General features: G+C 38.9%; 2 protein-coding genes and 3 non-coding genes across 6 annotated transcripts; all 5 read right to left on the bottom strand.

The window, feature by feature from the left end:
• Nucleotides 1–4: 4 nt before the first annotated feature.
• rps5 (ribosomal protein S5) lies at nucleotides 5–2,909 on the bottom strand. Its single transcript, XM_077591109.1, has 7 exons — nucleotides 2,820–2,909; nucleotides 2,040–2,084; nucleotides 1,865–1,968; nucleotides 1,434–1,643; nucleotides 550–678; nucleotides 193–291; nucleotides 5–109 (listed from the first exon to the last, which is right to left on the bottom strand). Coding segments are annotated over exons 1-7 (657 nt in total). The 5' UTR covers nucleotides 2,821–2,909; the 3' UTR covers nucleotides 5–40.
• Nucleotides 364–497, bottom strand: LOC144067585 (small nucleolar RNA SNORA3/SNORA45 family). Its single transcript, XR_013297994.1, has one exon. It is a non-coding gene; the product is annotated as a small nucleolar RNA SNORA3/SNORA45 family (small nucleolar RNA).
• LOC144067586 (small nucleolar RNA SNORA3/SNORA45 family) lies at nucleotides 1,241–1,373 on the bottom strand. Its single transcript, XR_013297995.1, has one exon. It is a non-coding gene; the product is annotated as a small nucleolar RNA SNORA3/SNORA45 family (small nucleolar RNA).
• Nucleotides 1,702–1,834, bottom strand: LOC144067587 (small nucleolar RNA SNORA3/SNORA45 family). Its single transcript, XR_013297996.1, has one exon. It is a non-coding gene; the product is annotated as a small nucleolar RNA SNORA3/SNORA45 family (small nucleolar RNA).
• A 232-nt stretch (nucleotides 2,910–3,141) lies between the features above and the next one.
• ppt2b (palmitoyl-protein thioesterase 2b) lies at nucleotides 3,142–13,074 on the bottom strand. Of its 2 annotated transcripts, none has more exons than XM_077589887.1 (9): nucleotides 12,943–13,074; nucleotides 12,093–12,275; nucleotides 10,401–10,554; nucleotides 9,425–9,520; nucleotides 8,009–8,116; nucleotides 7,827–7,910; nucleotides 6,628–6,712; nucleotides 6,434–6,488; nucleotides 3,142–5,101 (listed from the first exon to the last, which is right to left on the bottom strand). In XM_077589887.1, the coding sequence occupies exons 1-9, from the start codon at nucleotides 12,961–12,963 to the stop codon at nucleotides 4,958–4,960; spliced, it is 930 nt and encodes a 309-aa protein (XP_077446013.1). In that variant the 5' UTR covers nucleotides 12,964–13,074; the 3' UTR covers nucleotides 3,142–4,957. The 2 variants fall into 2 exon arrangements, with proteins under 2 accessions (XP_077446013.1, XP_077446014.1); XM_077589888.1 differs by lacking the exon at nucleotides 12,943–13,074 and adding an exon at nucleotides 12,378–12,564.
• Nucleotides 13,075–13,100: the final 26 nt, after the last annotated feature.

Genomic DNA, 13,100 nt, shown 5'->3' with positions numbered 1-13,100 from the left:
AATGTACTGTATTCAAATTTATTGTTCTGAACAGACAAATTTAACGGTTGGATTTAGCCACTCTCTCCAACTCGTCCTTCTTCTTGATGGCATAGGAGTTAGATGACCCCTGAAAAAAAAGGGTCCAAAGTTGACTAAACCAAATACAAAACAATGGGGATGTTGCATTCAATCTACGTCCGTCCTCCCCACCTTTGCGGCATTGATGAGCTCATCGGCCAGGCACTCTGCAATGGTCTTAATGTTTCTGAAAGCAGCTTCCCTTGCGCCTGTGCACAAAAGCCAGATAGCCTGCAAGAAAATGGCGATCATTATGAATAGGGATCCAGGTGGACAAACATGAGTACACAAACATAACCAATGTCATGTGTCTGAGTTGGGTGAATGGCCGGGTCACTGCAGAGACTACGGCCAATGAATAGCACAGACGTTTACTCTGCGAGCGCTCTAGCACGCCAGGACAACAGGTGGTGTCGAGACGTGACTCTAGCCTCGCCGCAGAAAATATGATGGGTAAATCGCAGGAGCAAGGCTTTATTGAGGCGTCACCTGGTTAACTCTACGGAGGGGCGACACGTCCACGGCCTGCCTCCTGACGGTACCGGCACGACCGATACGAGTGGAGTCCTCACGGGGTCCACTGTTAATGATGGCGTTCACCAAAACTTGGAGGGGATTCTGCAACAAGAAAACATAGTAGCAGCCTATCATTACTCTTATGAGAATCTAAACTGTGTTATTTTGTAGAAATTACCGTATTTTCTCGCATTTAAACCGTATTTATAACTAAAAAAATGATGACCGGATCAAGGGTATTGCTTATAGGCACACAAAACTTACTATATTTTTTTTAACCAGTAGCAGCAAAGTAAAATTTTCTGTTTGTTGGTTAGTTTCTGTTTTGCAGTAAGAAAACAACCATTACTGGATGACTGACTTCCTTATGATATTGACCCTAATAATGTGCTTTGGAATCATACAGTATCTCAGAAATACCACGTGCGAAGATTTTTCTTAAGATTTTCCCTTCAAAGTAACAACCTATTAAAACCAAGAACACAGAGGCGAAAATTGTGAATGAGGGGGCGGCTTAAATGCGAGAAATGGTCAAATTCAACAATTTTAAAGCAATTTTATGGGTGCTGCTTATGCGTGGGTGCGACTTATAAGCGAGAAAATACGGTAAAACAATTCGGGGGAGGTCACGTATTGGTACACACGGTTAGTGCTATTTAACAGGCCATGTCTCTATGCTTGTGATTGGGTGAGTCACTGGAGACGACATCCAACGAATAGGCAGAGATGTTTTCTCTGCGAGTACTCAAGCACACCAGAACAACAAAGCAATGTCGAGATGTGACTCTAGCCTCGCGTTGCTCATTGAAAATGGACGTCAAGTCCAAATTTGTACGTCGTTTTAACCGTTCGCGCACCTCTCCAGTCAGCAGGTGGATGATCTCGAACGCGTGCTTGACGATGCGCACGGTCATCAGCTTCTTGCCGTTGTTTCGGCCGTGCATCATCATGGAGTTGGTCAGACGCTCCACAATGGGGCACTGGGCCTTGCGGAAACGCTTGGCGGCATAACGGCCTCCAGAGTGTGGCAGGTACTTGGCGTATTTCTCCTTCACGGCGATGTAGTCCTGCATACAAAAGCGTCGGCCAGGACAACTTTACCACAGTTCAGCATTATTCAACAGGTAATGTGTCTAAGCGGGTGATTGGCAAAGCCACTGCATGAGTCAGCCAATGAATAAGCAAAGACTTTTCCTCTACGAGAGCGCTAGCACACCGGGACAACAAATCAATGTCGAGGAGTGACTCTGGCTTCGATGGGAGTCATGCAAACAATTGCAGGACTCACCTGCAGGGAGATATCGTTAATCTGGACGTCATCCGTGCTCCACTTGCCGAACAGCTTGATCTCAGGAGTCTCAGCCACTGCTGGCGCAGCCTCCCAATCGGTCACTGTAAACAGGAAATCATATATGTTGTTCCTTTTTATAAAGGCCACCATTAGAATGGTTCGGTTTTCAGACTTTGTATCGCTTCAGCCACTGCTGGCGCAGCCTCCCGATCAGTCACTGTAAAAAGAAAATCATATTTTGTTTATTTTTATATAAGCCAACATTAAAAATAGTTTGGTATACAGACTTAGTAACGCTATCATTTATCATGCATGAGACAAAACCTGTATCACACGTTCATATTTGTTTGAAACTTGCACGCAGGTTAGTGATTGTAATTACCTTCACATTACAAAGAGTCAGTAATTTTATCAAAAAGTATACGTAGCAACATTCAAATTAATTCTAGGCTAGCCTAGATTTAAGTACAGGCTTTTTTCCCTAAGATTTGAACCGTTCGCATATTCACAAGGTGAATTATTTTCACTGTAATGCACAATTGTCGTCCAAAATGGGCCTTGGTTGACGCGCACCCGCCGATTATCCACCGAACTCGAACACGATGGCCTTAACGGACGTCACATCACGCCAAAACTAGCTGTTTTCTTTAAAATATATCAAGTGAGAATTGTAAATACACAATAAGACTCTAATAGGAATAGAGGACGTAGAGCTGGGCGAAGTTACTCCCTCGCTGGTTCGTTTCCACATGGGCTACAATGTAGCCACGAGCTAACACTTAGCATTGTTAGGAAGAACGCGAAAGGTTTGTGGGTAAAATAAGACATTTCGCGTAATTATGGCACTTGTATCAAAATTTGAGAGCAACATGAGTCGTTGCTGTTTGGATTAATAACACAATATGTGTTTTCCGTGCCGAAAAGCGCGACTTAAAAGGCACATTTTACTCACTGGTGTCTGACGGCCTGCAGCACACTTCTCAGAGACGGAAAAGGGCCTTCAAGCGGCGTTACTCGCCCATATCCGGTCGAATTGACGCGCATTTCCGGTACACGGTGCATGATGGGAGTTATAGTTTTCAAATTCTGTGTTCGTCGAATGGGTGGGACAACATAAAAAATGCAAGATTCATCTACGTATTATACTTTCTAGATACCATTGAAAACGTGTATAAAATACAATTTGAATTAAATTAATTTGATTGCCGGCATGGAAAATCTGGGGAAAATAATATTTAAAATATATTTTTTATGTAGTAGCATCACTCAAAGCACATGTTCAAAAGGTTTTATTGAGGAAGGATACTTTACACCTCAAATACATTCAACACTATAAATTTTAGGAGAGTCAAAATAGATACTATATCGGTTTACGGTTTTTAAAAATACAAGTTAACATTTCACAGAGGGTATCAATGAACATGAAAAATGCAATCCCTTCATCATTGGTAAATAACAAGCATACAGTATACATGATATAATAATGCAAAATATCCCAACAATATAACATACAATTAGAGAAAGAGGTCATCTTATTTTCCCTTATTAGATAAAACCTTTCTTAATCAGGTTTAAGTTCATCATACAGCAATAACTCCATTGAAGAAGTGAAGTCCCTTCAGATCCATCAAAGATTATCTTAAATACTTGAATATAATTATGAGAATCAAGTTCTTATCAAGGTGGGCATACAATCAAAGATAAATCAAATGACTAAAGTCTAAAGGCATGGTAAAAATGACATTGATGTCAACAAGGAAGAGACGTGCATTGCAATGTTGAAATAATACTGCAATCTTTGACCATTCTACAAAATTCTCAATCTATTCATTCTTTTAGCAATATTACAACTGGCAATTTATAATAGCACTTACGGTAAACAAATTTAACAAATACATTTAAGGCGTCCTCTAATAAAGAACTGTTCTTTTCAACAAATATTGGTATTGTTAGCCTATTAACATGACTAGGTTATTTTAGCGTTCTGTCAAAATCTCTATAAAAATACCAATGTGTTTTCTAAAACTATATTTGTCATGTTTATATGACTTTTTTGTGTTTTTTGTTTCTTCTGAAAACAATTTGGACTATCTAACCTTCAGCTAGGAAACTATTATGTTTCTACTCTTAATCACATGCAAATATTCGAGAACATACTTAAAAAAAGACTGCATTAAATAGGAATAAGGCGGGTGACAAAAGACGGCAGAACGTCGCTCAGGCACTGTTGTGTTCTATCGCTTTCCGTGTAACCCAAAACAGCTACAGACGTAGAAATTATGTCTTTATAGTGAATGCGTTGATTGAAATATTCTTAATGGAGTTGCTGCTCATCAATAAAAGTGAGTTTAGATTCTGGTAAGGCTCTACATTCAAGGGTACGCTTGTAGTTGATGTCAATTATTGATTGTGCCTTCAATGTCTAAATTGCAATGAACCTATACAAATCTAACGATATAGCTGTACCGCATTTACTCGCATATAAGCCGCACCCTTAAAGTTGCCTTAAAATTGTTGAATTTTACAGTTTCTCGCATATAAGCCACCCCCTGATTCAAAATTTTCACCTCCATATTTATGGTTTTAATAGGGAGTACAAATGTGTTACTTTGAAGGGAAAATCTTAAGAAAAAACATATTATTAGGGTCAATATCATAAGGAATTAATTGATCCAGTAGTGGTTGTTTTCTTACTGCAAAACAGAAAATAACCAACAAATAGTAAATGTTACTTTGCCAATATCCACTGGTAAAAAAAGAGTATATCAAGTCTTGTGCATATATAAGCTATACCATCGATGCAATTATTATTTTTAGTTACAAATACGGCTTATATGCGAGAAAATACGGTATTTTTTACAAAATAACTCCGACACAGTTTAGATTCTCATAAGAGCTAAAACTGTGCAACTTTATAAATATTGACTGAACTTATGATTACCGCTTTAGAATAGCTAAGTGATGGACTTTAGTGGGTACAAACTTGCATTACTTATCATAGAACTGGAAATCCATTGTAAACAGACTATTCATGTAACCCTTTACGAACCAAATCTTGAAAAAGATGTTGATGAGGTATTGTTTTTGGTTCTAAACCAGCCACTTTTCCATGCAGGTGTGGAATACAGTCTCATTGGAGTGCCACCGGACGTGTTGGACGTCAGGAATGGAACACAAGATGAGATCGCCTCGAGCTGCCAGGGTCTTCAGCCCAAAGACATCCTGCAAGTACACCTGGAGACAAATATAGATATAGACTATTATTGTCTGTCTCTGCATCCTCCATTGCAAAATCTAATAAAATTAAGACATCCAAATGAGTATGCAATTGAGATTGCAACAAAAATAAATCAAGTTTGTCGTTTTGAACGTGTATTCAATTGAATATACAGTGGTACCTCGACATACGATCGTCATCCGTTCCGAGACTGAGATGGTATGTCGAGCTTTTCGTAACTCCAGCGAACGTTTCCCATTGAAATGAATTGAAAACAAATGAATTCGTTCCAACCCTCTGAAAAAACAGGATATTGGATTGGGAAAAAAATGTTTTATTTCTTCTAATTCGCCATATATTGACAAAGGAATAAATAACGAGTGGTTTAATAGTAATAAAATGTGTTTAACAGATGTAAAATTAGACGCATTTCGCGGAGGGGAGAGTCAATAGTGGCGGAGAGGGGGGACTGTTCGGGGGGACTTTATCCACAACGAACAAACAAATTTAAATTAACTTGGATAAATATATAGACACACTCAAACATACGTTTAATGTAACTTTACACAAGACTGAATTCTAGTTTTGTCTTAATCTTTTGTTACCTTCGTTTTCCGGGTTAGCGATTTGCCACGCCTCCACCCTCACGTTCGCTATCGATGGACTGTTTGCTGTTGTACTATTCCCTTCAAAATATTCCCAAAATGATGCACACAAATGTTCTCACAATAGGATAACGCACGACCAGATAAATAGGCTTAAATGAGTGATCGCGGGAGCTTCTTTCCTTAGAAAGAATAACAGGAAATGCAATAGATGAGCTTACCCACGTATTGTGGGTAATGAAGTTTTATTCTGAGAAAGGGTGCCATTGCCAATGGGTGTTGTGTGCACCAGTATACTTCATTACCCAGAAAGCCCTCTTTTTGCCCGCCCATGCGCGTTGTGCGTTTCCTGGTCGAAACTCGTCTGAATAAATCGTTCGGTCCTCGTACATATAGTAGTTATACACGAAAGAGATGCGGCAAAAAAGACAGTGCGCTATAATGATAAACAGCCTCTCGTGTCATGACCACCTGGCTTGGTCGCATCTCGAAATTTTAATCGTATCGCGAGCGAATTATTCGATCGAAATTGCCGTCATACCACGAGCATGTCGTAACACGAGCACGTTGTATCACGAGGTACCACTGTACTTGGAAACAGATTTGCTCATCATTATATTTTGTTTATATTCACATTTTATCAGACGTCTCATCTTGTAATGGCTCCTCAAGTCACATTTAAAACGTCAACATCATGAGTAGAAAAACAGTAGATGAATGTGTCTCAAGTGTGATTTTACTCACATCTTGGTGCTGCATCTCAACAACGGTCTCGTTGTTGTCGAAGAATCCAAACTGACTAAAATGTAAAAACGGAACAAAGATTGTGTGTGAGCCTCACATGAGTATCACCTGTTCTTCAGCATGAAGTGAAAAATCCCAGAGTGATGTGTTTATGAGGGGAAGAGAATCATAAAAGCAGAAGTGTGTAGTCAAACCTCGACTGCCAGGGAGTGATGACTCCATCATCCGGTCCTCCAATAAGCACTAGCTTATTGATTCTCAAAAAGTTTTTCTTCCACTCTGAAAATAAAGAAAGAACATGTTCATCATTTTCATGCATACAATAGTTTGCACCTTGTGATGGAATATGGAGAGGAGACAATGTTTCCAAACTTTTTTGCTCAACAACAAAATTACCAAGAAGGAAAAAAGAAAATCAGAATAAGTTAGTGCCTCGAGTTACGAGCTTAACTCCTTCCAGGACTGAGCTCGTGTGTCGATTTACTCGTAACCCAAATGAACATTTCCCATAGGAATGAACTAAAAACAAATTAATTTGTTCCAACCCTCTGATAAAAACCAAAAACAGGATATTAGATTGGAAAAACATTTTCATTTGTTCTAATTCGCCATCTATTAACAAAGTAATAAATAACTAGTGGTTTAATAGTACCAAAATGTGTTTAATAGTACTAAAATTAGACGGATTTCACGGACAAAGGAGGGGGGGGCTTTTTGCACGGCAACGCGCTTGTAACATAACATAAACAAATTTACATGAACTTGGATGACGATGCAGACACACTCAAAAACAACTTTAATCTAACCTTACACTAAACTTAATTCTAATTTTGATACCCTTCTTCTCCCAGGTTGGCTCTATTGGCCCCGCCTCCACCCTGACTTTCAGATGCAACCTATCGAGGGTTGTTTGCTTTTGTATTCCCTTCAAAATATTCCAAAAATGATGCACACAAATGTCCTCACAATAGGATAACGCACGACCACTTGCCAACGAGAAGTAGTATATACGCCATTCGCACTGACTAACGGGAAAAAAAACAATAGCTCGGTAGTCAGTATGCTCGACTGCCTTGATGCTGGTGTGAAATACTACAATAATTGCAAATTATTCTACCATAATTTTCAGTCCCAAAAAAATGAAGCACATAAATTATTGTGCATTTTTCGTCTTTTTCAATGTTATTTTGTCACTAACATTCTGTTAACCACGGCTCTCATTATTGTACTGTAATTTTTTGGCTTGTTTTTTTTTCACAGTGTATGTTGTTCTTTCTGATGTTGGTTTGTACTTCCTGATCAATGCATCACATGGTCAAAATCCCATGCAGACCACATGATGTCAATGTACATTGAACTTAAGAATGAGTTCGAAGAGGAGGAATTTGCTAACCTGTTGAATTTGGATTGGGTCTGTCTCTGTTGAGCAGTGCCAGATAATCGCTGTTGTTCGCGTACATGTCTCTGTGGTGAGGGTCTGAACAAGAAGATGGAGAGAGGGGATTTTTCTTTCTTTCTAATTTCGCATGAAATACTGAAAAGAAAAAAATAACAAAGCTATTGTCAGGTTCACACCATTCCAGTAGTTGCAGATAGATATCCTCTGGCCCATGCATGTATAGCACAGATGGTACAGGTTGGACTTGACAAACTGAGGAAACAGGTACTTCAAGTAGTCGGTGTCTAGGGAACAAAAAAAAACAAAAACAAATCGATGAGTTATTCGGTGGAAAGTGCTTTCCAAGCCAGTTAATTGTTTTTAGCACTACAGACGCTCCCCAACTTCGTTGCAGTGCGGAAGTGCGTGAACATATCTCCAGTGCGCAAAGAACCTTTTTCATTTTTATCATTAAATATCTCGTGCATCCATTATTCAATATGGTTGGTGAAAAGCGAAAGGCTTCTATTGAGGGAGGTGCAAGGAAGAGGCAAGCCATTTCATTTGAAACCAAAGTGGCAATAATAACGAAGCTTGATGCGCGTTGCACGGGAATACAACTTGAATCGTTCGACCGTCAGTACCATTTATAAACTGAAAGATCGTGCAGCAGGACCCAAATATTGAACGTTGCACAAAGTTTGCAAATCAATTGAATGATGCCATACAGTGCTACCGCATCATTTATGATGAAAAAAAGAAAACTGCAATTGTCATTAGATAGCTTCTTTCAGCCAGTTTCTAGTAAATCTCTCTCTCTCTAATGTATGTATACAGTACTGTACGTATTCTCTCCATTTTATTAAATGTTTTTTTTCAGTACAAACCAATGCGTGTTACTTATACAAGCCTAAACATACAAATGCACTTATATAAACCTTCAATATACTTGTATAGGCTTCAATATACTTATATAGGCCTTAAAAATAAATTATAATACAAAATATAGCACTGAGGAACTTACAAACAAATTCAACTTATGAACAATCGCTCGGAACCTAACTCGTTCGTAAGTAGGGGAGCGTCTGTATTGACGGCAACAAACCCCTTGTTCCAAGCCAAGGATGCTGATCTACAAGGGACTCGTACCTTGTTTGGACTCTGGCAGATGGCGATAATCGCATTATTGTTTAAAAATACGGCTGCTTTGTTTACCTTATAAAGAAAGTATTATGCTTATTCTGCAATTTCTTACATAGTTGCTTTGGTTTCCCATCTGCTCGGGTCACATTGTATGCTTACTTCTGCAAATTCTTACACAGTTGTTTCAGTTTCGCAGTTGTTTTTTAACCTTAATGGTGTTAGCTTATTCAATTGTTTTGAATCCGATTACATTAAATGTTTTCAGTATGTCGCGACTAAATGGAGAGAAGAGTATGCCGCTCGTCAGAATCCTCTTGAACGAAGCCGCGTTATGAGTGATTTTCACTTGCAAGTTGTAATCAGTGTATGTCAAAGATGTCTTCCTGTTTAATTAAATACGACTAATAATGATTAAATTGTATTAATGATTAATCCATCACTTACTCAGAAACCTTCGAGAAGGAACTCACCGCCATATTGTCCGGCTTGAGGCGACGACAGCGAGATGAAAGTGTGCACGTTATGATCTGGCAACGTGGACAAAATTCCTCTGCAAACTAGTCCACCTAAAAGAACATAAAAAATATACTGTAGGTGCCTTAAGATGGAACACAAGATAAAAGTATCACTGTATATGATTTACTGTGTTTTATAATATAACTCTTAGCTCTTCAAGCTTAGGTTTATCCCAGTAAAACAGTGTCCGGTCACGCACACACATAGGGCACAGGTAAAAGTCTAAAATGTAGTACAAAGTGGACGGCTTTCGAACCTGAAGGGGCTCTTGCCGCCATCTGGCGGACAAACACGTGTATTACGTCTCCCAATAAAATGGCCGCAAAGGGAACTATTTCAGCAGCACAGGGCACATTTTCACAGGGATTTTGGGCCATTCTATTCATTTGAAGACAATATTAAAACATTTTCTTATAATTGTTTTTCATTTTTGTGTTTCTCACATAGTTCATACAATATTGGGACACTTTGACCAATTTTAAGGGCTTTAGTTGGCAGTTGTGTGAGGACTGTGAAACGAATGAGAGAATTTACATATAAAGTACTGCTCTGCTTACCAAAATTTCAAGTTACGAAAAAAGTTCCAAAAAAACAATAAATTTAGCATGTAGGGGCACGACTGTACTTTAAATAAGGTTGAATGACAGAAAAAGGGGAAAAATACACATATAAACATTGGTTTTACATAATGCAGCATCAGTCAAGAGAAAAAGATTAGTTCTCATATCAAGAAAAAGTGATAAGGTTATATCTAGAATTTAAAGACAAATTGTTATCAAAATATTACAATAAAAAAGAACAATGTGTCATTCAAAGGTCAGCGTTTGAAATAATGTAAGCAACAGAACATGCCACGGCTGCTCTCATTATCTAAGATAAACTGCGAGTGTGTGACTTAAGCACGTGCACCCGCTGACCACACAAACACACCTTGAGAGTAGCAAATAAAATGAACTCCCTCTTCTGAGTTTTGCATGATAGGATAAATGACTGCCTTGAAACCTTCCACCTGCTTCCACATGGGCTGTAAGCTGGAACTTCGGTCGAACAAGTCAATTACGGTCACATTTGTTCCGGGATGAGACTGTAAAAAGAGAGAAAGTGTTGAAAAATGAGTCATTGGAAGAACGTTTGCATGGAAATGGGAGCAACAAAAGCCTTGGCTTCCTGTAAATGTCTGTTTTATGGTCATCTAAACCAGGGGTAGGGAACCTATGGCTCGGGAGCCATATGTGGCACTTTCCATGGGTACATATGGCTCTCCACTAACCTGTGAGGTAAAATATTGAAATCATTGGTGAGAGAGCCATATTTTAATCATAATTTTGTTTTTTATTACTCTTCTGCATGCATGATATCATTGATACTGATTTTGTAAGCCACCACATAACAATGTTGTCAAAAGAAATGACCAAAAAAAAGTGATGAAATGACCAAAAAAATAAAAATTACACATTCATATATTTTTACTTTTCAGTTCCGAGAATGGCTCTCAAGAAATAACATTAGAAAATATTAATTGTTTATGGCTCTCTCTGTCAAAAAGGTTCCCGACCCCTGATCTAAACATTTGATTCACTTCCTATAAACATTTGATTCACTTCCTATAAACATTTGATTCATTTCCTATAAACATTTCTAAAGGTTTCTGTACTTCAGTAAAAATATGGTTGAAAGTAATTTGCAGTTAACACTAAATTATCACAAGTTACAAGATTGGAATCGATCCAGTAGACGTGTGTGTGTGTGTGTGTGTGTGTGTGTGTTTTAGTACCATCTTGATTTTTGGCTTCTGTAAATCAAACCACTACGCAAACATGTGAGCTGAGTGGGGCTATTTATCTTTGGGAAATAATGATAGTAACAGATCATCATGTCATAAATAAAATATGGGCGTCATTAGTCACCTGATCAATATTGGCAAAACATATCTTGAGAAAAATCGGATTGGATCAGAAGTCAAAATGTCAGTATCGGGACATCCCTAATGTTGTTACATAAATTCCCCACCATCAGTGTCTACCTATAGATGTATATCAAGAAATAATATCTTGAAATATATAGCGAGCTAATATATACACATTTATTTCTTATCAAATGGCGGCCCAGTGTGGCGAGTGGTTAGCGGGTCGGCCTCACGGCGCTAGCGTCTTGGGTTCAAGACCAGGTCGTTCCACCTGTGTGGAATTTGCATGTTCTCCCCGGGCCTGTGTGGGTTTCCTCCGGGTACTCCGGTTTCCTCCCACATTGGAAAAACATGCATGGTAGGCTGATTGGACACTCTAAATTGACCCTAGCTATGAGTGTGAGCGTGAATGGTTGCCCGTCTCCTTGTGCCCCGAGTCACCTGGGATAGGCTCCAGCACCCCCTGCGACCCTAATGAGGATGAAGCGGTTCAGAAAATGAGATGAGATGAGATTTCTTCTCAAGCAACGAGATCAAATGAAAGGGGTCGGAATTTTGACATGCATTCAAGTTTCAGGAATCATTGAACTACATATGCAAGGCCTGCCTATGTTTACATATAGTACAGGGAAATCACACGTTGTACGTACTGCAGATATATAAACATTGTCGGCCAGATTAAACCAAACATCAGTTTATCCAATTTAAGCACATACCTCATTGATAAAGCGCTGAAGAGTCTTAAAATCTCTCGAGCTGTCGAACAAGCCGTGCACGATAACCACCGGCTTGTAGGCGACCGCTGCAGCCCACAAACACGCACCGAGCAGCGGCCACAAGAGGCTGGTTGTCCCGCTTCTCCTTTCCCGTCTCCGGTGAATCGAGTCAGTCGCAAACACCTTCATTTTAATAAATATTCGGGATAAAAAGGTGCTTTACGAAAAATAGAAGGGCTAAACACCCATTCATCTATTATCTGTGAATTTAAAAGAAAAAGTTACATTTTGTTCCATTCCGTTCTGCGCTTTTTAAATTTGAAAGAGGATGGGGTTTTCAAGGAACTCGTGTTCAAATTTATATTCTAAAAAAAATGTAAGCAGATTTCTTTTTTTAATATACTATAAATATTAAAAAACTCAGTAGTAAACACCGGCAGGTTACTGCACTAGTGCACTAAACGACCGTGGAGTGAGTGTTGTGTACTTGTTCCGGTCTAAATGTGAATGTAATAGTACACCGAACACGTCACTTCCTGTTTCAACCTTGCCATACAATTTGGCAGATATCAAAATAAAACTGATAATTTAAACCCTGTACCTGAACAGGTATTTTTAGAAGGTCAACATCATTATTTTGCTTATGTATTTAGATTTTTACTTTGTTACTGAGGAAGATTTTTGAGGAAACAGGTTGAAATCTGACTCGGGAACAACTTGTACAGTGGTACTACCTCTATTTACGAAATTAACTGGTTCCAGAACTTGTTTTGTTCATTCATTCATTTATTCATGCTCATTCCCACACTCATACATAGGGGCAGCAATTTAGATTGTCCAACCAACCTACAATCAGTGGCGGTCCGTGCATTTTCTCGTAGCGCCTTCAACGTATCAATCCAACCCTGGCTGGAGGACCTTAAAGATGATGTCAGAACAAAGACAGTCTTGTTAGTAGGCAAAAAAAATTAGCTTTATTAACCTAGGTTGTGCGTAAGCATGCCAAAC

This window comes from Stigmatopora argus, chromosome 21 (genome assembly GCF_051989625.1).
Source record: "Stigmatopora argus isolate UIUO_Sarg chromosome 21, RoL_Sarg_1.0, whole genome shotgun sequence".
Lineage (NCBI taxonomy): Eukaryota > Metazoa > Chordata > Actinopteri > Syngnathiformes > Syngnathidae > Stigmatopora > Stigmatopora argus.
This window is presented reverse-complemented; position numbering and strand designations above follow the sequence as displayed.

Excerpts from the sequence above, each read along its gene's own strand:
- rps5 (XM_077591109.1), bottom strand. Across the intron at positions 1,644-1,864 it reads TTAACGATATCTCCCTGCAG|GACTACATCGCCGTGAAGGA; the intron begins GTGAGTCCTGCA and ends TTTTGTATGCAG. Across the intron at positions 292-549 it reads CCCTCCGTAGAGTTAACCAG|GCTATCTGGCTTTTGTGCAC; the intron begins GTGACGCCTCAA and ends ATTTTCTTGCAG.
- ppt2b (XM_077589887.1), bottom strand. The coding sequence starts at position 12,963 with ATGCACGGACCGCCACTGATT. Across the intron at positions 10,555-12,092 it reads TTCAGCGCTTTATCAATGAG|TCTCATCCCGGAACAAATGT; the intron begins GTATGTGCTTAA and ends CTCTTTTTACAG. Across the intron at positions 5,102-6,433 it reads TTGAGATGCAGCACCAAGAT|GTGTACTTGCAGGATGTCTT; the intron begins GTGAGTAAAATC and ends ATTTGTCTCCAG.